The 19,576-nt window shown below is 42.7% G+C and overlaps 9 protein-coding genes across 9 annotated transcripts; 6 read left to right on the top strand and 3 right to left on the bottom strand.

The window, feature by feature from the left end:
- Positions 1 to 57: 57 nt before the first annotated feature.
- Positions 58 to 872, top strand: BYT42DRAFT_581807 (HotDog domain-containing protein). Its single transcript, XM_051569634.1, has 3 exons — positions 58 to 266; positions 322 to 398; positions 465 to 872. Exons 1-3 carry the CDS (start codon positions 82 to 84, stop codon positions 674 to 676), a joined length of 474 nt encoding a protein of 157 aa, XP_051419901.1. The 5' UTR covers positions 58 to 81; the 3' UTR covers positions 677 to 872.
- Positions 873 to 1,517: 645 nt separating this feature from the next.
- BYT42DRAFT_468510 (uncharacterized protein) lies at positions 1,518 to 1,874 on the top strand (the record flags this gene model as incomplete). Its single annotated transcript, XM_051563538.1, has 3 exons — positions 1,518 to 1,538; positions 1,617 to 1,703; positions 1,776 to 1,874. Coding segments are annotated over 3 exons (207 nt in total), but the record flags the coding sequence as incomplete, so codon positions are not given.
- A 30-nt stretch (positions 1,875 to 1,904) lies between these two features.
- Positions 1,905 to 3,223, bottom strand: BYT42DRAFT_83444 (B-cell receptor-associated protein 31-like-domain-containing protein). Its single transcript, XM_051572860.1, has 8 exons — positions 3,072 to 3,223; positions 2,983 to 3,006; positions 2,863 to 2,922; positions 2,759 to 2,796; positions 2,680 to 2,702; positions 2,470 to 2,620; positions 2,330 to 2,405; positions 1,905 to 2,245 (listed from the first exon to the last, which is right to left on the bottom strand). The coding sequence occupies exons 1-8, from the start codon at positions 3,114 to 3,116 to the stop codon at positions 2,042 to 2,044; spliced, it is 621 nt and encodes a 206-aa protein (XP_051419903.1). The 5' UTR covers positions 3,117 to 3,223; the 3' UTR covers positions 1,905 to 2,041.
- Positions 3,224 to 3,331: 108 nt separating this feature from the next.
- BYT42DRAFT_502074 (eukaryotic translation initiation factor 2 alpha subunit-domain-containing protein) lies at positions 3,332 to 4,579 on the bottom strand (the record flags this gene model as incomplete). Its single annotated transcript, XM_051564806.1, has 5 exons — positions 3,332 to 3,708; positions 3,784 to 3,893; positions 3,987 to 4,194; positions 4,271 to 4,403; positions 4,469 to 4,579. 5 exons carry the CDS (start codon positions 4,577 to 4,579, stop codon positions 3,332 to 3,334), a joined length of 939 nt encoding a protein of 312 aa, XP_051419904.1.
- Positions 4,580 to 6,480: 1,901 nt separating this feature from the next.
- On the top strand, positions 6,481 to 7,531 carry BYT42DRAFT_83559 (uncharacterized protein). Its single transcript, XM_051572861.1, has 3 exons — positions 6,481 to 6,784; positions 6,841 to 7,086; positions 7,141 to 7,531. The coding sequence occupies exons 1-3, from the start codon at positions 6,596 to 6,598 to the stop codon at positions 7,300 to 7,302; spliced, it is 597 nt and encodes a 198-aa protein (XP_051419905.1). The 5' UTR covers positions 6,481 to 6,595; the 3' UTR covers positions 7,303 to 7,531.
- BYT42DRAFT_83600 (uncharacterized protein) lies at positions 7,322 to 8,665 on the top strand. Its single transcript, XM_051572862.1, has 2 exons — positions 7,322 to 7,640; positions 7,700 to 8,665. The coding sequence occupies exon 2, from the start codon at positions 7,819 to 7,821 to the stop codon at positions 8,356 to 8,358; it is 540 nt and encodes a 179-aa protein (XP_051419906.1). The 5' UTR covers positions 7,322 to 7,640; positions 7,700 to 7,818; the 3' UTR covers positions 8,359 to 8,665.
- Positions 8,666 to 8,696: 31 nt separating this feature from the next.
- On the top strand, positions 8,697 to 10,445 carry BYT42DRAFT_581835 (regulator of chromosome condensation 1/beta-lactamase-inhibitor protein II). Its single transcript, XM_051569635.1, has 4 exons — positions 8,697 to 8,784; positions 8,847 to 9,169; positions 9,240 to 9,413; positions 9,478 to 10,445. Exons 1-4 carry the CDS (start codon positions 8,769 to 8,771, stop codon positions 10,315 to 10,317), a joined length of 1,353 nt encoding a protein of 450 aa, XP_051419907.1. The 5' UTR covers positions 8,697 to 8,768; the 3' UTR covers positions 10,318 to 10,445.
- On the bottom strand, positions 10,423 to 14,955 carry BYT42DRAFT_581840 (Crm1-F1). Its single transcript, XM_051569636.1, has 20 exons — positions 14,894 to 14,955; positions 14,753 to 14,836; positions 14,591 to 14,692; positions 14,439 to 14,511; positions 14,270 to 14,376; positions 14,090 to 14,205; positions 13,784 to 14,021; positions 13,569 to 13,719; positions 13,413 to 13,510; positions 13,229 to 13,348; positions 13,043 to 13,162; positions 12,823 to 12,984; positions 12,289 to 12,729; positions 12,122 to 12,226; positions 11,854 to 12,046; positions 11,563 to 11,783; positions 11,341 to 11,491; positions 11,048 to 11,281; positions 10,813 to 10,987; positions 10,423 to 10,749 (listed from the first exon to the last, which is right to left on the bottom strand). The coding sequence occupies exons 1-20, from the start codon at positions 14,927 to 14,929 to the stop codon at positions 10,578 to 10,580; spliced, it is 3,099 nt and encodes a 1,032-aa protein (XP_051419908.1). The 5' UTR covers positions 14,930 to 14,955; the 3' UTR covers positions 10,423 to 10,577.
- A 128-nt stretch (positions 14,956 to 15,083) lies between these two features.
- BYT42DRAFT_616881 (SacI homology domain-containing protein) lies at positions 15,084 to 19,527 on the top strand (the record flags this gene model as incomplete). Its single annotated transcript, XM_051572119.1, has 20 exons — positions 15,084 to 15,327; positions 15,879 to 15,902; positions 15,968 to 16,098; positions 16,156 to 16,438; positions 16,501 to 16,715; positions 16,784 to 16,840; positions 16,904 to 17,018; positions 17,085 to 17,167; positions 17,262 to 17,310; positions 17,365 to 17,587; positions 17,650 to 17,748; positions 17,812 to 17,869; positions 17,931 to 17,969; positions 18,029 to 18,140; positions 18,199 to 18,271; positions 18,330 to 18,445; positions 18,508 to 18,609; positions 18,683 to 18,770; positions 18,836 to 19,378; positions 19,449 to 19,527. 20 exons carry the CDS (start codon positions 15,084 to 15,086, stop codon positions 19,525 to 19,527), a joined length of 2,733 nt encoding a protein of 910 aa, XP_051419909.1.
- Positions 19,528 to 19,576: the final 49 nt, after the last annotated feature.

Genomic DNA, 19,576 nt, shown 5'->3' on the forward strand with positions numbered 1-19,576 from the left:
CAAGCTATTACTTTAGCCATGAATTTGGTTTGTCATCCAGTTTCGCTTTTTTCTTTCCCGCTTTAACTTCTTATATATACCATGCAAATCGCTTCACACGTTGTCCACAAATATCCCGCACTCAAAGAACATTGCGATATCTATAGTAATCGAAAGGCCAAGCACGTCTTTTGGGAAGATCAGGTTGCTCATAGCCTGAGTATCGTTGACGCTGCGCCGAATAAATTGATTTGGGAATTCACAGTGGAAGAAATTCACTGCAACCAGTAAGTGAACAATCATTCATTGGGACAGTGTATGCGTTGACTGATGTCGTTGCAGACTTGGAAACCTGCATGGTGGCTGCGTAGCAACGATTATCGATATCTGTAGCAGTTTTGCCATCCTGGTGCATGAAGGTAAAAGAAGTTCAAAGAAAAAGGTAGCGGCCGCTCTTTGGGAGGTTGAACTGACGATTTCTGTAGGAAAGGCGAAATGGTCGTTGATTGGTGTGTCAACCGACTTGTCAGTGTCCTACATGCGTGGCGTTCCTGAAGGTGTGACCATCCGCCTTGAATGTGAGGTTCAGCGTGTAGGCAAAACTTTGGCAAATATTTACACCAAAGTTTACGATGACCACGGCAACATATGCTATTCTGGATCACACAGCAAATACTGTATCGACAGCCGGTTATAATATTTTGTAACAGAGGCTTTGCCAATTACGAGATTTGACTTGGTGCTATCCCATATTTTGAAACTGATCAGATGTTCATACCGGTATATTGTCGCTTTCTACGAATAGTGGATCACCTATATGCTGGCGAGATTCGATATCTTTTTCTCTTTAGAAGAAAACCTTATTAACAAATAAACCACATTCACACTACCCAGAACACGATCAGCTCTATCTACAGTGCAATATGATACGGTTATTTTAAGTATAATGAAGCCCCTCGCTTGATGAAAGCACCCAAAGGATCAGATGCTCATTAAACTATTGATAAACTTTATACGACAACTCCGTCATGGATGGCGAGTTGATATTTTTATGAAGATCAGATTTCTTCAAATGATTACGTAACCGGTACAGAACAGAGCATAGTTATATTTTTTTTTTATTTTTTATTTTTTAGATAGGGAACTATCCATGAACCTGTGAGCTGACAATCAAGAAATGCATGCGCGCACTCTGCAGGCTTCTGTTGCCTGAGAGTGAATTCTTTGAGAATTGAGACAACGTTCCTTAATGGAAAAATGATTGTAGAATCCTGCAGCCTAGAAATAAAATGTACTATGCGCTCTCTCGAAAGGAATCACCATTGCGTCTTGCGATTATAGCTGTATGAAATTTCTGACCGCAACCCCAACTGTCTCGCCATTCTGCAAATATCATTGGCGCCTCCACCGACTCTGAGCGGGGTTTGAAATTTAACCAATAGCAGTCAAGTATCCTTCGAGATTTTCTCTTTTTTTTTTTTGTTTTCGACTGGGCAATTCACAAAGTCAACCCTTCATCGTGTACACTATTCGTTACTATGGCCTCATTTTACGACGAAGTAAGTTTTTTTTTGTCGATAAGTGGAGCTCGAGGTTATACGACATCATGTTTATTAATTGAAACTTCACCTTGACAGGTTGAAATCGAGGATATGGAGTTCGACGAAGACGAACAAATGTACACTTACCCTTGTCCATGTGGTGACAAATTCCAGATCTACGTTGTAAGTACAAGTCCTGCTTGTAACATTTCGAAATTGTCTTGTTCATACAAATGGATTTTGTCATGTTTATAGGATGAATTGAGAGATGGCGAAGACGTTGCTCGCTGTCCCTCCTGCTCACTGATTATTCGAGTAATATACGATCCTGACGAATTCGCAGATGACGACGACGACACATCTTTCCAAGTCGGAGCAGGGACCACCTCCATTGTCGCATAAGTTGTCTTCTGGAAGCACTTATCCTCATCATCAAATAATTTCATCTACCTTGTATATTGTCTTTTTTTCTTTTCTTTTCTCGCATGCAAATAACACCATTCAACTCTGTCTCTCTCTTTTTATTTACAAAGGTTGAATTTTTCTTCCTCTTTGATCAACCGCTCGTATTCCTCGGATTGCTGTGCTGCGCGTTTCTTGAGAGAAGCAAAGTCACGTTCCTTTTGTCTCAATTCCTTGGCTTCCTCTGTCAATTTAGCTAGCTGATCCTTGTAGCTTTTCTCGGATTGAATGATGCGATTTTGATCTTCCGAAGTTAAAGCAGCCTATGGTTGAAAACAAAACCGGGGTTTAAGTTCCAGACTCGGATCACCAAGTTCTCCCAAACCAACTTGGATCCAGCAGGTTACCTCTTTTTTGATAGCATCCAATTCTTCCTCACGCTTCAACATCTGCGTTACCAACGTGCAAGTTCTCTCAAGGATTCTGCCATTGTTCATGTAAGATATTATAAATCACCCATGGTTTTCCAATGTCGCACACAACTTACAGGGACAGGAATAAGGTGAAACCGGTCAGGTATAAGTTTCTCTGCGCATAGAATTTCTTGGCCTTGAAGCTCGCTTCATAACCATAATCATGGAAATTAGCTGGATCTTCTTCTTTTTCGGCCTCGATGCGTTGCAATCGGTTGATGGTATCTAGAAAATTGTGAGCTTCTTGAATGAATGGCCAACCGTTTCTTGGCGCCAAGCTTTACCAGCAAATAAAACAAAGATAAAACTATGCAACAGTGTGATTATCACAGTTCCTTAATATCCATTTCCCATTCTACTAACCCAAAGACGATCTTCAAACCGTAAAATGCTTTCGCCATCTAACAGAAATAACGTCAACCTCTAGAGTCGACCTTCTTCTTTCGCTACCGCATCAAAGTACTTACCACGGGCGAAGTAGTGACAAATCTCATCAGGGCACTGCGCCAGCGGAATGGCAGTGGCAACTGTAACTCGCTCAGTAATCATAACTAAGCAGCCTCATCCCATGGTAACGATTGACTTACCACCAAAAGGCAGAAGCTGAACATCTGCAAAAGGGGACCATTAGGCATTAGCTCAGACAGAGAAACCGCCCAATAACAGTTCTACTCACCTCCAGCAGCAAGATAAAAAAGGTCAAGGTATAATAAATTGTCATTGGAAAAGGTTAAGCTCAAAGGAGCAAGAGAAAGAGATTCAAAGAGATGACAAGTTTCAACCGCAAAAAAGCAAACGCAGAAAAAAAAAACGTGTCAAAAAACCGCACCTTGTCATGGTCTGGGTTTTTTAAGAACAGCTCGAAATCACCAATTTGCACATGATTGATCTTTTTACCATTTCTAGGCACAAAAATGTATAATGCATCTTTTTATTCTACATATCATCATCACTGGCAGCAACTGCATCGCCTTCATCTTCATCACCACCGACAAGTTCGTTTTCTTTCGTAGCTTGAGCCATCAAAGCAGCAAATTCACGATCATCAGAATCAGATACCAATTTGGCTTCCTTTTCGACCTTGAATCGAGCCCACTTGTGGCTTTCCAAAGTTTCCTTTATCGCATTCAGTGCCTTTTCCATGACCGAGAATCCCAATTGCTTATCCAATGCGTCCACTGTAACAACATAGAAAGGTGCTGCCAAGTAGGTAATCTTGATAGGCACGTTCTCGATTGATTCTTTTTCGCCTGCTTGCAAAGCTGCTTTAATAGCGTTCACACCATCGATACCTGTGCATCTCAAATCCAATTCTAAAAGAAAAAGCCACGTTTCAATTTAAGTTATCCGCATCCCCCAGACTCCCACCAGCAGCTTTGTATACTTACGGGCACGAATCTTGACGGGCTGAGGAGTCATTCTTCGCTTGATATTTGAAACTAATTCATTGAGAACACTTTCTTCAATGTTAAGGCCTTCGAACACAGGGGTAGGATCACTAGACATTACAGGATATGCGGTGAGTTAATTATTCTTTTGAACCCAGAGGTACTTGTGTGCGCAGCATACTATTGGGCAACTCTTCACTTACGTAATGGCAACCTTGAAAGCGTCAAAGGCGTGGCCAAACTTTCGGTATAATGGCCAGCCGATGGTTTCATATAAATCCTTCAGTGCCATATCATGTTTCTCAGCAACATGACGCAAAATGGAATGAACAGCTTTTGATTTGTTGAACTTTTCTTCGCACTTTGCAATGTCTTCAGGTGTGACACGACGCTTGGACAAATCAATGTAACCTATTTGACATTTTGGATAAGCATGAGTTTTGAGAGAAAAGTGACATTAGCTGCCTAACGGATCGCGTAGGCTAACCTTTTTCTTCGTCGACTCTGAGTACGACCACCACTTCGTTTCTGCCGACTCGAATTAATTTCTGAACGGAACGAATACGTCTTCTGGAGAGTTCGGACAACAAGATCATGCCTTCTCGGTCACCGTATTCCAGCTGCAACGGTCATTTTGCATCAGTCTAGGTCACAGTAGAAATAAAATCAAAGAGTCAAGACTTACGAGTTTGACATAAGCGCCCATATCAGCGATTTGTCGGACGTTCACCATGACGACATCGTCGACCTTGGGGAACTCGTCCTCGTACATGCGACAGTGGAATTTATCACTCATGATGGATGTTCAAATGTATAAGTCACCAAGAGGGCACTCCTAAAAAAGAGCCCAAAAGAGCCAGCTTCTAAAAATTTTTTTAAACGACGGTCTGACAAATTTGATTGGCCCTCCCAGAGAATGACGTGTTTTCCCTCAAGTCGAGTTTCTGTCCTAAAATGGGCTCCACAAAGCTCCAAGCTCCAGGCACAATTTGTTGAAATTCTATTCACTTTTATCGAGCAAAGAAGGAATAAACCTCTTTTTGCCGTGGTAACAATTAACATGGACTCTCAAATTACGGACATCTGGGATCTATGTATTATACTGCACAATGGTTTATATAGTCACCACAGCATCGTGGTTGAAATCGACATAGCGTCTGGTCTGTGAATTGACACCGCGTGCTCACAGTCAAAGTGGAGGATTAAATTTTTGTTATACGGTAGTGGTTTGACTTGAGCACTAGAAGCTTGGTCTATTTAGTTGATTCGTCCGTTTCTGATACGATGAACATTGGTTGGAGGCACTATTTCACTATGCATGTTTTTCGCACAAAAGTTTTTTTTTTTTTTTTTTTACATTATGCATAGCATGCGAACTGTAATATTTTCAATCAAGCGTAACTGCCCCCAATGAGCAAATACAGGTCATTGTGATGATAATGACATTAGTATAATCATATGGTGCTGTATCTTGCTTTTTTTTTCATCGCGCTATAAAAATTGCCTTCTTTTTTTTGGTGGGGGAGGGCCCGGGGCGTAAAATGTTTGCGAAGTTATGCGCGCTAATTTTCAGTCACAAATCAGTCATATTCGGTTTCAGCTAAATTGGCGGTTTTGATTGGAAAGTTTTTGAAAAACAAACATTTCTGATTGGGTAAAACGAACCGAATCACATGATTTACTGCAATGGTTGAGTTGGACCTTTCCATTTTTTGAATGGGCATACCGTGATTCATCGATTTGATTAACAATTTAACAAAACGCATTACTCGGCTAGATTGATCTGTTCTTAACTCTTTTATTTGATCATTCTTTCAGTTCTTTCATAAAAATACCTTATGTCATTCTTAACGTTTTTTGCGCTTCTTGCAGTCTGCCAGGACACGCTCGCTCGACCTCTAAAAACTGTCCCAACAATCCCAGACGCGCCCAACAACCCAGTGTTGCTACGGTCCAAGGATCGGTAGAACTTTGTTGCTCTACGTGTCAGCAATTGGGGCATCAGCGAAGTAGTCATTCAGCTTGCCCATTGAATCCGAGGACACTACCTGTAAGGGAAGCAAACGACAATGATACTGCGGAACGCATTCGTAGAATATCTGCATCTGCTGATTATGCCGACTCCCCAGTAGACATACCTTGGGACGCATGAATGTCGTGTGCACTTTCTGTCAGGCACACATGTGGCTCAAACAGCGCATGTCCGGGTCCATCTCCAATCCGCAGTTCCAGTTCTGCTGTGCCCAAGGTTCCGTTGTGTTTCCACCTTCGGAGCCGACACCACCAACGATCGCGCGTCTCCTTCATAGCGACAACGAAGAAGGAAGAGATTTCCGTGAGCAGATCCGCGCCTATAATACGAATTGAACTTTACTTCGGTAGGCTCTCAAATAGATGAATCCGTGGCCAACAATCGCAGTGGAGCTTACTGCTATCGCATCCAAGGAGGCATTTACCACCAGATCGGTGGTGGTCAAGAAGTTGATTACGGAATCAAGCATTGATGGAACTGGCACAAAATCGCGTATTGAGAAGCACACACCGCGAACTATCTCCTGGACGGACGAGGAATACCTAGTCATTACATTGATTTCAGACCAACTTGCACCTTATTATCCCAAGAGCGGAAAGCTGCAAAAGCACCCTACCCTCCTCTTACCCTTTATCAGACTTTCTAATGTGATCCTTCGTCTGGCGGGATACAGCAAATTCACAAAACAAATTCGTCCCTCAGTCTCTCTTTCAGCGGAGACTGTGCTACATCTTGACGAAACTAGCATTTACGAATTGTTTGGCTCGCAAAAAGGCATGTATGAATTCGTCTCGGAAAACGGCCATCCAATCCAATCCCTGGTGGAAGCGCGGAAGTATCCCATTGGTGTCATTGCATCCATATTTGATTTGGGACAGATCCATAAGATATGCAAAGGCTATGGATTGGCATGGACACTTGCAAGGAGCACGGATAAACCACCAATGCTACACGACAAACGTCATGAACGTAAGAAAGCACAGCCCACTCCCGCGACGGTACAAAACGACTAAATTAAGGAGCAGATCGACTCCTTGAGCGAAACAATCGATAGCCTGCAAAAACGTCAAAAGCAGATCGTGACAACCAGAGGAAAGGTCCAAAAGGAGATGAGGATTTTGAAGGACCAATTTTATCATAACCGTTCTGATGAAAATTATGCAAGGTGGCAAGACAAGAAGGCTGCGGTTCGTAGGGAGAATTATGTTCTTCTGGAATGCAGGAAAACTTTAAGCAAGACAAAGAACAAGCGTTATCTATTGCAACGCCAGGTACGTTATATCTTATACATTTGAATCAGGGATTATTGAACTAATACAACCCAGCAAAACCCCACCGAGGGAAATAAACGTGATACCGTGCCTTCAGTAGCCTTTCCTCAACGCATGGATGAAGCGGAACGAATGGATATCAGCCAGTTACAGCATGCCGTAACTTTTTCCGGGACGGATTACGGAATTCAAACAATGTCGGGACCGTGCCTTTGACCATACAGACCATCAGCAGGCACTTGCAGTTATACAACAGGTACGCTTGTCTTGAAACTTGCGCTGATGTCGAAGCAGGAGACGTTCTTACCGATTCTGAGCTGTTCCTTCCGAAACCGGTTAAAATCTGTGCCAAGAACATCGCAGAAATCTCATTTGCAAGAAGATACAGAGGAAGACGTGAAAAATTAAAAAGAGTATTGTTTTATTCACATCTGGAGAATGGCTGACTGACTGGAAAATAGATTAGTCCTTCGATCAAAAGCACTGAATAAATGTTGAGCCGTAACCCAATTTCGCAAGCTTGGACGCAGCAACAAGCATTGCATAGTTTCAAAGTATGCAGATTTTTCTTGAAGCAAGTGGATATACTAAACTCATACCGTCATTGTTGTAGTTACAAGAAGATGCAAGCGACACATTGCGTAATTTTTATCATAATCGCAACTCCAAGAAAATAGCATATACGCAGTCATTGCGTACAAAGCGAGCCTATGCGATGCTGGCGTCAAGCGAATGGGCGCAAATGACCGCCAAAATGTTCCAACGAACTTAGTGATGTGCATTGGAAACGCTGGAACCGGTGTGGGCTGTCGCATCAGAGGCCATGCACGAAGAGGGGGGAAGAAGATGCGGACAGGACACTCAAGAAACACGACAGTCGCCATAACAAATGAATTTTGCTCATCGAAGACTTGTGTATTCTGTTTCCAACAAACAGAGCTAGCGAAACGAAGATTACCTGATGGAAAAACGAAGCAAGTCTCTGGTGTAGTCCGATGCATCAATCCAAACTGTCCTGCCGGGCGCAGAGGTTACGCAACACGGAATCGTAATCAGCAAGCTGCTTTCGCCATTGGTTTGGTAGGTGCGGTCAGACTGCTTTCACAAGATAACGTCACTTTGCCGCAATTCGATCCACGGCCCCAAGGCAACGACTATATGTTAGTCAAAATGAATAACGATACAAACACTATTGAAGCTATCCGAAGCGATACGCCTATGGTCTCACTCAGCTTGAGTGGATTAACAGTGGGCCAAAACGTCCAAGACTAGTTAAACCAATCAATATCCCAGTCTTCCAGTAATATGGATTCACCAGCTTTGTGCGCCTGCCAGTAAAGAACCTCAACACGAACTATAGCATGTTGTTTATCGTGTTATCTAAGCTCAATAGGATGGTTGCATAGAATCCTTTTAAATGTGTACTCATTTACTCCATAAGCGATATGATTTTCATACTGCAACTGCTTTGTACTTTTCCATAAATTACTTGGCCAACCATCGCAACAGTTCCTTTCTCAATGTTGCCGTGTCGACCAACTCATTGCATCTCCGACCCGACATGGTGCTCGTTTCTCACAATGTGAACTCCGTCGGCCTCCAGGTTCAGTCTTATTTATTCTCATTTTATTAGTTTTTTGTGCCCATTTTTTTGGTTTTTCGTTATCCCTCCATTAGAAGCCATGAGTAAGCGGAATTGTAAGTTTTCATTCAGTGACCGCAGACAGGAAACACACACAATAACAATGACGGCTTGCTAGTGAAGAGAGACAGTCCCGAAATCGAGGAAACCACAGAGTCCGTGGACACAGCAGTAAAACGAACGCGTACAGAAAACGGCCATCTGCAACGGACACCTCTGTTGCGTCGAAAGGCTAGCAGTTTTATCAATGACTTACCAGACACACAATCCACTATCGGGAAAGTGTTTGTGTTCGGCAGCGGAGACACCGGTCAGTTAGGACTGGGCGATGAAATGCTGACTCGCAAAAGACCTATGCCGCTTAAAGTCCTCGACGACAAGGAAATCGTCGACGTCGCTTGTGGAGGCATGCATTCTATTGCTTTGACCAAATCTGGTCAGGTGAGTGAGACCGTATATAAAAATTTCAAAAAGGACTATAGTCTTACGAGCGGCTCTTCGTGAGTTGTAGCTGTGGAGCTGGGGATGCAACGATCAAAGAGCCTTGGGCCGTTCAGGCGAAGAATATGAACCTGGCCTCGTGGAGAATCTGGACGAAGTCCATGTCGTTAAAGTGGTTTGCGGTGACTCGGTATCGGTTGCTCTGTCTTCAGAGGGACATGTTTACAGCTGGGGTACCTATCGAGTGAGTATTTTGCCTTAACGTCTAACCGTTACACCGAACAAGACGAGCTTACGATGTTGTTCAGAATGCAGAAGGTGTCCTTGGATTTTCTCCCGACGTAGGCGTTCAAAGTGTACCTGCTCTTTTCGAACCACTGCAGAAATACACCATTGTTGATATTGCTGCCGGTACCGATCATTGTCTCGCTTTGACGAACACCGGACGTGTGCTTGTATGGGGTAATGGACAACAAGGACAGCTTGGTCGTCGTGTCATCGAGCGAAGAAAGCGCAACGCCTTGGTACCTGTTTCTATGGCATTACGCAACATCAAAGCGATTGGCTCAGGTTCTTACCATTCGTTCGCTCTGAGTCACGACAACGACCTTTACGTGTGGGGCTTGAATAACTTCCAACAATGTGGATTATTGACAAAAGAAACTCCCACCGCGCCGAATACTGTGAATGTGCCTACTATCATTCGAGGATTGAAAGGAAAAGGTCCCATCAAGTCGGTCACGGCTGGTGAACACCATTCGCTTGTACTTTTGGAAAATGGCGACATCTACGGTTTTGGTCGCGCGGACTCGTCCCAGATTGGTTTGCCACAGTCGATGATTGATGAACTTCACACACATGAGGAAGGACAGGATACATCGCAATTTAAACGCGCCATTGGTTATCCCACCAAGATACCCGCGATATCCAAAGTTCGCCAGGTTAGCAGCGGTAGCAACCATGCCATTGCTGTGACAACACAAGGCAAAGCCTACACATGGGGTTTTGGTGAGATGTATGCTCTTGGTAATGGATCCGATGAGGACGAAGCCGTGCCTACGGAGTTAACGGGCCAGAAACTCGAAGGACATCAAGTATTACGAGCAGCAGCCGGAGCTCAGCACACGATTATCTTGGCCACTTTGTAAATTAATAAACAGTTGGAAAAACATTCCCATTATGCGAAGGAAAATGATGACCATAGCCGATCTCAAAGCAGCAAACCACCCCCATCAATGTAAAAATAAATTTTTCTCCTAGGTAGTTTTGAGTAACGAAATTTGCATGTATTTTATCCGTTTCGTAACTTTTTATCGACACGGGAATTGCTGAGCAGGGGAAAATCGACTAGAGCTCGTGAAAATCTGTCAAGCGGTGGCGCAACCAAAGATGTTGACAGTAATAACCCTTAAAGTTGCCGCAACAGCTCAAGTTCCGCTTCCTCTTCTTGACCCTGTAAATCACTGACATCGTCACTGACTTCCTTGATATCAATAAGAAAATCACGAATATCGTCTTGAAACCGCTGAAGATCACCACTGTACTCGAACATGCCAAGCACAAGCACCTCGATCTGATTCCTATATCACTCATGCGTTATAGGGAGGGAAGATTGTCATTAATACAATGCATGAATCACTCACTTTTGTAACAGTGGGAACGCAGCCGTCAACAGTTCTCTGACATGATTTTGAAGAAATGCAGCATTGGACATGAAAGAGTCTCCCACCGTACTTGGATCGTATATGCGTGTATAGATCTCACCTTCTTGGACCAACTCCAACATGCGTGCAAGGAGCTGGCTTTGATAATTGAAGGCTATACATCATGTTAGAGAGCGGCACTGAGGCATACATATTTTGAATCCTTTGATTTTACCGTTGCGACAATCGGGGTCCAGAAGCACCACTAGTACATCTTGTAGAATTCGAACAAAGTATCTTTCATAAAAGGCGCTCGCAACGTCTTCGTCTTCCAACTGCGCCATTTTGTTGATCAGTTGCAAACAAGTCTGCAAAGCAACATGAGAAATTTCTCGTGCTGTATGCTTGATCCCCCACAGAAGACTGTCTATCAAAAGATCGAGAGCTTGGGTTGGCATCCTCAGTAGCTCTATTCAAAGGACTGATCAGTGTCGGATTCTTTTGGCAAGTAAACACCGCTCCGCTCACCCTCAAGATATTGTTTGGTGAGCCCACGCAGTAATTTGTAGAACCCTATCCGATGGTCCGGAAAATCGACAAAATTTTGATTGACCATGAATAAAGTAGGTTGGAAAAGCTTCTCCCACAACAAATCCAGCAACTCGGTCCGCAGTACGGTCTATTTTTAATTGATTTCAACCGAGTGAATAAGGCAATCATCGACGGCGGCGACCCTATGAAGCAGCTTACAATAGGTTTCTCCAGCATATTGCTTGTCAAGTTGATGACGGCAACTTCACGTACGGGAGGTGGGCATTGTTGATAATCTGTGCACAATTCATTATAGAAACCCCAAAACGCACCATCCATGTTATCAAGGTGTTCCAAAGAAGAGATGAAAGTGTCGATTAATGTCAACGCTTCCTGTTTGATACGTCGCGATAATTTGAGTAAACCGGAATCCAGGGTTTCTGAAAAAAAAAAAAAAAACCCAATGATATATAAGGTACTGATTTTACGTAGACCGCAGGTATATATTACCTTTGTGATGCTGTACGTTGTTCACAGCTAAATGGTATGATGTGGGTAGATATTGGAAGATGAAATGGAATTGCGAAGCGTAAATGGGCCCGATAGCTTGACATACAGAGTTATTGATTTTCAACACATCGATGATCCATTTCAATGTATTTGTGTCGTTTTGGTTTTGAGGCGAATTAAAAACTGTCTTGCACTAAAAATTATTTAATATCGTTAATGCATGATTTTCGTCCTTCTTTTTTCTTGGCCCTTCTTTCGCCATACTTACAGCTTCTCTGGAAGTTTTCATGAGTAAATCGATGCATGCTTCTTGCTGTTGTTTGTGTGTCATTCCAGATATAATGTATCCCATGGCTTCATAGACGATACATAGCTACAACAGCCAGCGAATTTAGCAGATTATCGGATAACCCACAACCGCAGTGAGCTCTTTACCTGCTGAATGTTCAAAAGTCCTTGCAGTTCCGGCAACGCAGTGACAAATCTTTCGAGCCATATTGGGATAGAGTCAGCTGTGTCTTGAACAATGGCTTCTCTGCATCCTTGACAAAATTTGAGCAATCCATCGCTGGATAAATCACGGATATCGATTTGTGGTGAGTGAATCAGTTCGAATGCCTTGGCCATGACATAATCCATAAATTCTTTGTGTGCTTTGAGAAAACGTGGATGTTGGCCTGCAATATACAGTATACAGGAAACAATCGCCAGTTCGTTATCCACATTATACTTCATATTGTCTGCCAGCTGAACGAGATCTCTCATGATGCCCGTAAGAAATAAATCTTCTCTTGATTCATCCATCGCCCCCGAGATTGAACCGATATACCAGCATACTTTATTCAGCTCGGTGATGCGCCATGTTTCTGTATGTATCTATTATTTGAACAAGAATCACAACCTTAGCTATTTCGATCCAGAAAATGTGGCTGGTCCAGGAAAATGGACAAAAGTTTTCTTTCAACTTACTGCCTTGGCAAACTTATTGCGTATGACAACCTCTGTATCTTCCGGATCCATGATTGTTAGCAGGCACACGACATGCCGTATTGAGGTATAAAGAGCGGCATTATCGCTTTGTTTAACGTATTCGCGAACAATTTCGCCTTCATCATTTTGCACTATAAGAACCTAAGCAAATATAAATAGACTGCAACCAATAAAACATCATCACTTTCCAGCAGCATACCTCATCTGGGGTGACCATTCGTTCCATAATAATTCGTCGCAGATCTACAAAGATTTTTTTGTAACCATCCAAGATTCCTCTCGCTTCTTGTCGATGTAGCTGCTGTTGTATATCGTAGGCCTGATTATGTTACAAAAAGAGGTATAAGCATCGTTGTGGTGGATGTGGTGTTTTACGCTGACATACTATTTTCCCCCAATAGTCTAGACATATTTTCCAAATATCCGTCTCCTGGATTTGAGATAGCCTCAACAGATACAAGTGAGCTTGAAATACGATGTCTAAGCCCAGAACTTGCTCGGCTATCTACAAGTCAAAAATAAATGACGTGCACGGTCTTTCCAACAGCCATTTTCGTTTTTTGACATACTGCTCGATGGTTTTCCAGAAACGTCGTAAAAAATAGCGTGAGCTTTTGGATAAAATCCTGGTCTTCCAGCTTGGCGATTTCGTAAAGAGCTACGATTTCTAAAAGTCGTATTAGTACAGTGGCCGATAATTTGATACACTTGATAAAAACAATTACCAGCTTCCGGAGGGATCGTTTGACGGAAAAGTTCCATGACAGTTTCGAACAAGGACGTTAAGCGAGGTTCACACCCACTAGGGCAATCGGAAGATATGATGTCGAGGAAACATTGCAAGGCTATGTTGCGCACGTTGGGCGTTTGAAACAACTGAGACACATCAATGGGTTATCGACGTGTTTTCCGGGTCCCCAGGCGATGGCTGCCATGTTACCTTTGGTTGAATGCCCTTGATGAGGTCTGTCCTAAATACATAACTTGCGGGAATCCAGCCAAGAAAACGAGACACTGTCTCCAAAGTCGCTTGAATAAGGCTAGGAATCTGTATGTCACTGAGAAGCACTCGCTGGCACAATTCCAGCATATCCCCGAATTCTTCCATCATTTGAGTTTTGAGCTTTCGCATTTTGGTGAGTGTCATCTGATCACTGGAAAAATCAAAGATCTCCTCGCTACCGTGGTGAGATTGATCAGATAAAAAAAAAGAGAAGAGAGCAATAATGCATGATGCAACTCATACCTCAATAAACGTATGATCCGCATACTATTCTCGCATAAACTTGGATTCGTTTGGCTTGCTTCAACTATCTCACTTATAAAGGTGGGCCAGTATTGTGGCCAATCTTTCTTTAGAATCTGGATCGGACAGAAAAACATTGATTAACGAAAATATATTTTACATAATTCATGGTCAACCAACCTGTACGAGAACCATATCTAATTTGTTCAGATATATTCTCTCGGAATGCATTGTAGATTCTCTAGAGGATAACTCCACAATGATCTCGACAATAAAATTGCGGATAACTAGATGTTGGGGAATAAGCTTTGAAAATCTGACTTTCCCCTTGCAACACTTTGACACATACCTAGCCTATCTGCTATTGGTAGCGTATTCCACCGTACTACCACAAAAGTTTCCAAGATACGAAGAGCAAGAAACTAATGCATACCCCCAACTCATTATCATCCATGGGTACGAAAAAATTACAGTGCTCTTTTTGACAGGTCGTACACCAACCTTTGTACGGACACTCTGCGATTGTCTCAATATTTGATCTACCACTCGCCAGGAATCGGGATGATTTTGAAATTTGGTCAATATTGCTTCGGTCCTCTTATGCTAAGAATAACTCGTTTGAAAATATTGCTTTTTGTGATATTGTACTTATAAACGACATACCACAGCCGGATCGCCTTCATAGAAAGCTTGGACTGCAGCATCCAGTAACAGAACATTAAAGGGCTGGGTGTCATCGACCAACGACTAATGACTCTTATTCACTTTAAAAGTTCTTTTATTTCAGCGATTAAGCGACCTTACTTCAAAGTCCATGGAGAAGAGTTGCGCAGTTAGCATAAAATTGGATGAAAAGCCGACAAAGCTGCCCCGCCTTTGATTCTTGCCAATGCTGGAAAATTTGGTGGCTTTGCGGAAGAAATAAATTACAGGACAAAAAGACCAATGTTCCTGCTGTGCATTCTTCACCATTCCATTTTTTTTTTCGGTTACCATGGCAGATCAACAGGAACACAATGCGCCTACAGATATCGTCTTTAACAAATTTAGCAATGGTCCAGCGGTCAAACAGAAATCACTTCGTTGCAACGATCAGTTGGAAGACCTACTGATCGGCATATCACAGTGGCCTATGGATGTGGCAAAACCATTCTCCGCCTTTTGGCAGTGTTTGAAATCAAAGCCAGGCAAGTGTGTCCCGCTTTGGGATTACGTCAATATGATTAGTGAGATTGATGGTAACCATAGGAGACGAGCCATCACCGCATCATCGTATAGAGAAAACCAAACAACAAGAAGACGATCAATTAGCATAAGAAAACACCGTATATCATTTCCTATTATTTTGTATCTTTCTATTCTCATCAAAATATCATCATTATTCCTATATTTTTGATTGATCTTGTCATTTTTTCCACTCGAGTCTGGAGCACCGGTCCCTTTTATGGCAAGTTGACGACAACCAACCAAATATCCTTTTATCTCGTTTCTTTTACTTGAATTTTATTGCATAAAATGAGTTGCAACGGTTCACAGTCCAGTGCTTACTCGCCAAACCTATCCAGCAAAACACCTGCCATGAAACTCCATGTATCTCAAGATGCATTCATCCTCGAGAAGCACGGTTTCATATTACGTATTCCATTCAAAGACATGCGAATGAGGCGTCAAGGTATTACCACCTTGTGTAGAGTAAGAAATTGGTAACTGGGCTGAGAAACAGTATTGGCTGCCGTAGGGACGTATAACAAAGAGTCGATCATACGCAGTTATGAAATCTTTGGGATAGTCGGCATTTTGGAAGGTGCATTTGGTAAATCGTCGTCTACCCTAGTCTTTGTCTTTTTGGTTGCAACGGGTTTATTCACTGCTCGACAGAGAAATACTTGATAGTCATTACTCGTACACAATTTCGAGGATATTTATGTGGGCATGCTACTTTTGCGATTGAGCAGATTGCGTGCCTGAAATTTGATGCGATAGCCGCGCAAGAAACTTTGGACAAAAAGGTAACAGGGACATGAATGAAAACCGCCCTGACGTAGACTGACTGTTAAAAAATGCAGACGCGAGCGCTGCCTGATGCGCTTGACGATTCGGAAAGCGAGAGTGAAATTCCTGGCGAGATCGCAGCAGTGGAGAACTCAGCTGTAGTCTCATCTGGACCGTTGACCGCTCCCGCAAGCAGCAGTTTACCCCCTTCGATTCTCAAACGTTCTGCGCCGTTACTCCCACCCTTCAAGATCCCATTTTTGCGAAAACATACCAATCCGGATAATACCATACAACCAGCAGCCATTGACGAAATCGATGATCCATTGCCGGCAGAACCTTTACCTAGAAATGAGGGTAAGCGCTCAGCTAAAACTTGCTACTTGCCCGGAGGAAACTGACTATTGCAAATATATTAGAGGATGCATTGTTGGAGCAGCGTCTTGTGAAACAGATTGTTGAAATGTTTAGTCGACAAATATTTATTTTTTCATACGATTGCGGTATGTACGACTTTTCTCTCAACCGTGATACCATTATGCTAATGCGCATCCATCAAGATATCACCAACAGTTTTCAGCGAACTGAAGACAATCGACCTAACCAGCCATTGTCAGAGCACTTGTGGCAAAAGGTAAGCGTAGTGAGAGCAGCTAACAACTTGACGAATCCCACACGTCCCGCTAAACGGATTGTATTCAGGCGGACAAGCGCTTCTGGTGGAACGAACATTTATGTCAGCCGTTGATTGCTGAACAGGTGAGTGGAATTGAGGGTAACCGTCTTCTACCTTATCTCTTGCTGACAGTAAATGTTATCTAGCTGGATGAGTGGATCTTGCCGGTCATGCAAGGATATATACAAACTGAGAATTGTGTCATTGACGAGTATGAATTCGAGTTTGTGTTAATCTCGCGACGAAGTCGAGACAGAGCTGGTAATATCCAGGGATTTTTCATGACTACAATTGAGGGTCAAATAACTCAACCGCGACCGTTGACAGGGATGCGCTATCAGCGACGAGGTATTGACGAGAATGGCAATGTTGCAAACTTTGTGGAAACAGAGCAGTTGGTATTTTTCAAGGTAATTGCAAAGCGCAATGTTAGTAGCTGTGAAGTATGGGGAATCTGCTGACTCAAAATACTTCTTTTTCTTGCTCTTTTTGCGCAATCAAAAGCAAGATGGAATACAATACGTAACATCGTTCGTTCAAACCCGTGGTTCCGGTAAGTTCACGGCACATCATTGAACCGATAAATTGTTAATCAGGATATGTTCAGTTCCGATATTCTGGAGTCAATCTCCGTACAGCTTGCATCCTATTCCAGTACTCGAGCGCGACGACGAAGAAAATCAAGCAGCATTTTCAAGGCATTTTTCGAAACAGGAGCGACTTTATGGAAAGCAAGTAATTGTCAATTTAACTGAATTGACTGGAAGAGAAGCCATCGTTGGATCAGCTTATCGAAGACACGTAGAACAACAGGGAGATCCAAACATCATGTAGATCGATCTATTCACGAGTTTTGGTTGGCTTTCTTTGACTGACTGAATCGTGTTTATAGATACATCGAATTCGATTTCCATCGTGAAACAAAGGGAATGCGGTTTGAAAACATCGATAAATTGAGAACAAGCTTAGCAGGCGAACTGTCCAAAATCTCGTAAATTGTTCTTGCTGCCTAGACAAGTCTTTCTTTTTGGTTGTATACTAACAGAAATCATAGGTATATGTGGAAGGGCAACGATACTGTGTATTGCCGACAGCAAGGCGTATTTCGTACAGTAAGTTGATATTGGCATTGATATTTACAATTGGTTTGCATGTCTAATCCCTCCATGTTAGAACTGTATGGATTGTTTAGATCGAACCAACGTTGTTCAGGTACAATAAGTTAAGCGCCATTTTTCGTCGCATGCACTCATTTTTTTTCTTAATATTAGAGTGCATTTGGCCGCAGTATGCTTCAATTACAGCTCACGCGCTTGGGAATAACGGAATTGCCAAACCAAGGCCTCAAGCAGTATGGGCAGCTGGATAGGATCTTTAATAATGGTAATAGAGAGACAGAGCTCAGTCGGTCAACCGGGTACTGATTTTTTATTTCATGCAGCTTGGGCTAACAATGGAGACATTATCTCGCGAATGTATGCTGGCACCAGTGCTTTGAAGGGTGACTTTACCCGGTAAGATAAAGAGCAAAGAATAACGTGGGTATCTCTCAAATAACTCATGCGCATATAGAACGGGAAAACGGAACATCACGGGAATCATGAATGATGCTTCCAATTCCTTGGCCCGTGTATATTTTAATACAGTCAAGGATTTTTGGACACAAGCTGCGATAGATTATATCTTGGGTAAAAACAAAGGAAGACCTACAAAACCAAGCTGTAGCATTTTTTACTAAAATCATCCCTAGGTTACCATACATTCGAGATTTTACGTCAAGTGCGCGAAAGTGTGCTAAGATCAGCCGAGCCTGGAACGGAACGTCGATGGGCCAAAGTCAGAGCCGACGCCAGTAATAAACAGAAACAGATTGAGCTTAATTGCGAGTTTGGTTCTGATGCAAAAATGATTTTTTTAATCTTTAGTTGAAATCAGCAGCGCCATCGTCATTGCCAATGATGAAAAGCAAATTGCAGGTTGGACTCTGCTGGCACCGGCCGAAGAGCAGAAGAGGTATGTATAATCCCCTTCAGCCGCCTGTAGTGACGTGATGAACTAACCTTGAATTGAAGGCTCAGCAAAAAGTTTGAAGAAAAAGTACTCTTGCTGACGGACAGTGCCATCTACTTGTGCAGTTACAATTATCGTCTGGAAAAAGTCGTGCAGTTCAAACGTATAGGGTTAGACACAATCGTTCGATTGCAAATTGGCGAGTACATTTTGTCGACGGTTGCCCCAGCTTCATGTAATATCGATCAGAACTATGGAATGATATTATACTATCGAACGGACGGAGAGCTCGTACGATGGAATACCGGCAGCATGCGCAATGAGCACTTGGCCGACCTCAATATTGTATCACCTTCATCTTCAGAAGTCGCCGGCAGTGATCAAGATAGGAATTTGGACAGTGACACGTCGTTGATGAACAGCCAAGATATGGCATTTTTGATATTCAAAGCCGTTCGACAGAATGTTTTTGGAGAGCTTTCAGAGCCTGCGAGTCTTATGAATTGTCGGGAACAAATTGAATCAATTGCTGCAAAAATTGCTACCGCTTGTGGTTACAAAGATGCCTTGCAAGATGAAGAGAAATTTATTTCTCGTAAGCCGATTGTCAGGTATGATGATGGTCATATACATTGATTGGGCATATGTGTCATGTGTCAAATGCTAAACCCTGGCTTGTAGTTTTGAAGAAGCAGAAAAGAGAGACGGATTCATGAAAAGAGTAGGTTATAAGCTCAAGCAGTCCATATTATGGCCCTAGAAACGCCATATCATAGAGTATACTTAAAAACAAACCATATTTATTTTCC

The sequence above is a fragment of the Radiomyces spectabilis genome, assembly GCF_025331425.1.
Source record: "Radiomyces spectabilis strain NRRL 2753 chromosome Unknown BYT42scaffold_12, whole genome shotgun sequence".
Lineage (NCBI taxonomy): Eukaryota > Fungi > Mucoromycota > Mucoromycetes > Mucorales > Radiomycetaceae > Radiomyces > Radiomyces spectabilis.

Bases quoted from the DNA above. Each gene is read 5' to 3' on its own strand.
- BYT42DRAFT_581807 (XM_051569634.1), top strand. From the start codon at position 82: ATGCAAATCGCTTCACACGTTGTCCACAAATATCCCGCACTCAAAGAA. The intron at 267-321 runs GTAAGTGAACAA...ATGTCGTTGCAG, and splicing joins GAAGAAATTCACTGCAACCA to ACTTGGAAACCTGCATGGTG. The intron at 399-464 runs GTAAAAGAAGTT...CGATTTCTGTAG, and splicing joins TGCCATCCTGGTGCATGAAG to GAAAGGCGAAATGGTCGTTG.
- BYT42DRAFT_83444 (XM_051572860.1), bottom strand. From the start codon at position 3,116: ATGACAATTTATTATACCTTGACCTTTTTTATCTTGCTGCTGGAG. The intron at 2,923-2,982 runs GTAAGTCAATCG...AGCGAGTTACAG, and splicing joins TCAGCTTCTGCCTTTTGGTG to TTGCCACTGCCATTCCGCTG. The intron at 2,406-2,469 runs GTAAGTTGTGTG...GAACAATGGCAG, and splicing joins TTCACCTTATTCCTGTCCCT to AATCCTTGAGAGAACTTGCA.
- BYT42DRAFT_83559 (XM_051572861.1), top strand. From the start codon at position 6,596: ATGAATTCGTCTCGGAAAACGGCCATCCAATCCAATCCCTGGTGGAAG. The intron at 6,785-6,840 runs GTAAGAAAGCAC...ATTAAGGAGCAG, and splicing joins ACACGACAAACGTCATGAAC to ATCGACTCCTTGAGCGAAAC. The intron at 7,087-7,140 runs GTACGTTATATC...AATACAACCCAG, and splicing joins GTTATCTATTGCAACGCCAG to CAAAACCCCACCGAGGGAAA.
- BYT42DRAFT_83600 (XM_051572862.1), top strand. From the start codon at position 7,819: ATGGGCGCAAATGACCGCCAAAATGTTCCAACGAACTTAGTGATGTGC.
- BYT42DRAFT_581835 (XM_051569635.1), top strand. The intron at 9,170-9,239 runs GTGAGTGAGACC...CGTGAGTTGTAG, and splicing joins CTTTGACCAAATCTGGTCAG to CTGTGGAGCTGGGGATGCAA. The intron at 9,414-9,477 runs GTGAGTATTTTG...GATGTTGTTCAG, and splicing joins ACAGCTGGGGTACCTATCGA to AATGCAGAAGGTGTCCTTGG.
- BYT42DRAFT_581840 (XM_051569636.1), bottom strand. From the start codon at position 14,929: ATGCTAACTGCGCAACTCTTCTCCATGGACTTTGAA. The intron at 13,349-13,412 runs GTATGTCAAAAA...TTTGACTTGTAG, and splicing joins TTCTGGAAAACCATCGAGCA to ATAGCCGAGCAAGTTCTGGG. The intron at 12,047-12,121 runs GTAAGTATGGCG...AATAATTTTTAG, and splicing joins TGAAAACTTCCAGAGAAGCT to TGCAAGACAGTTTTTAATTC.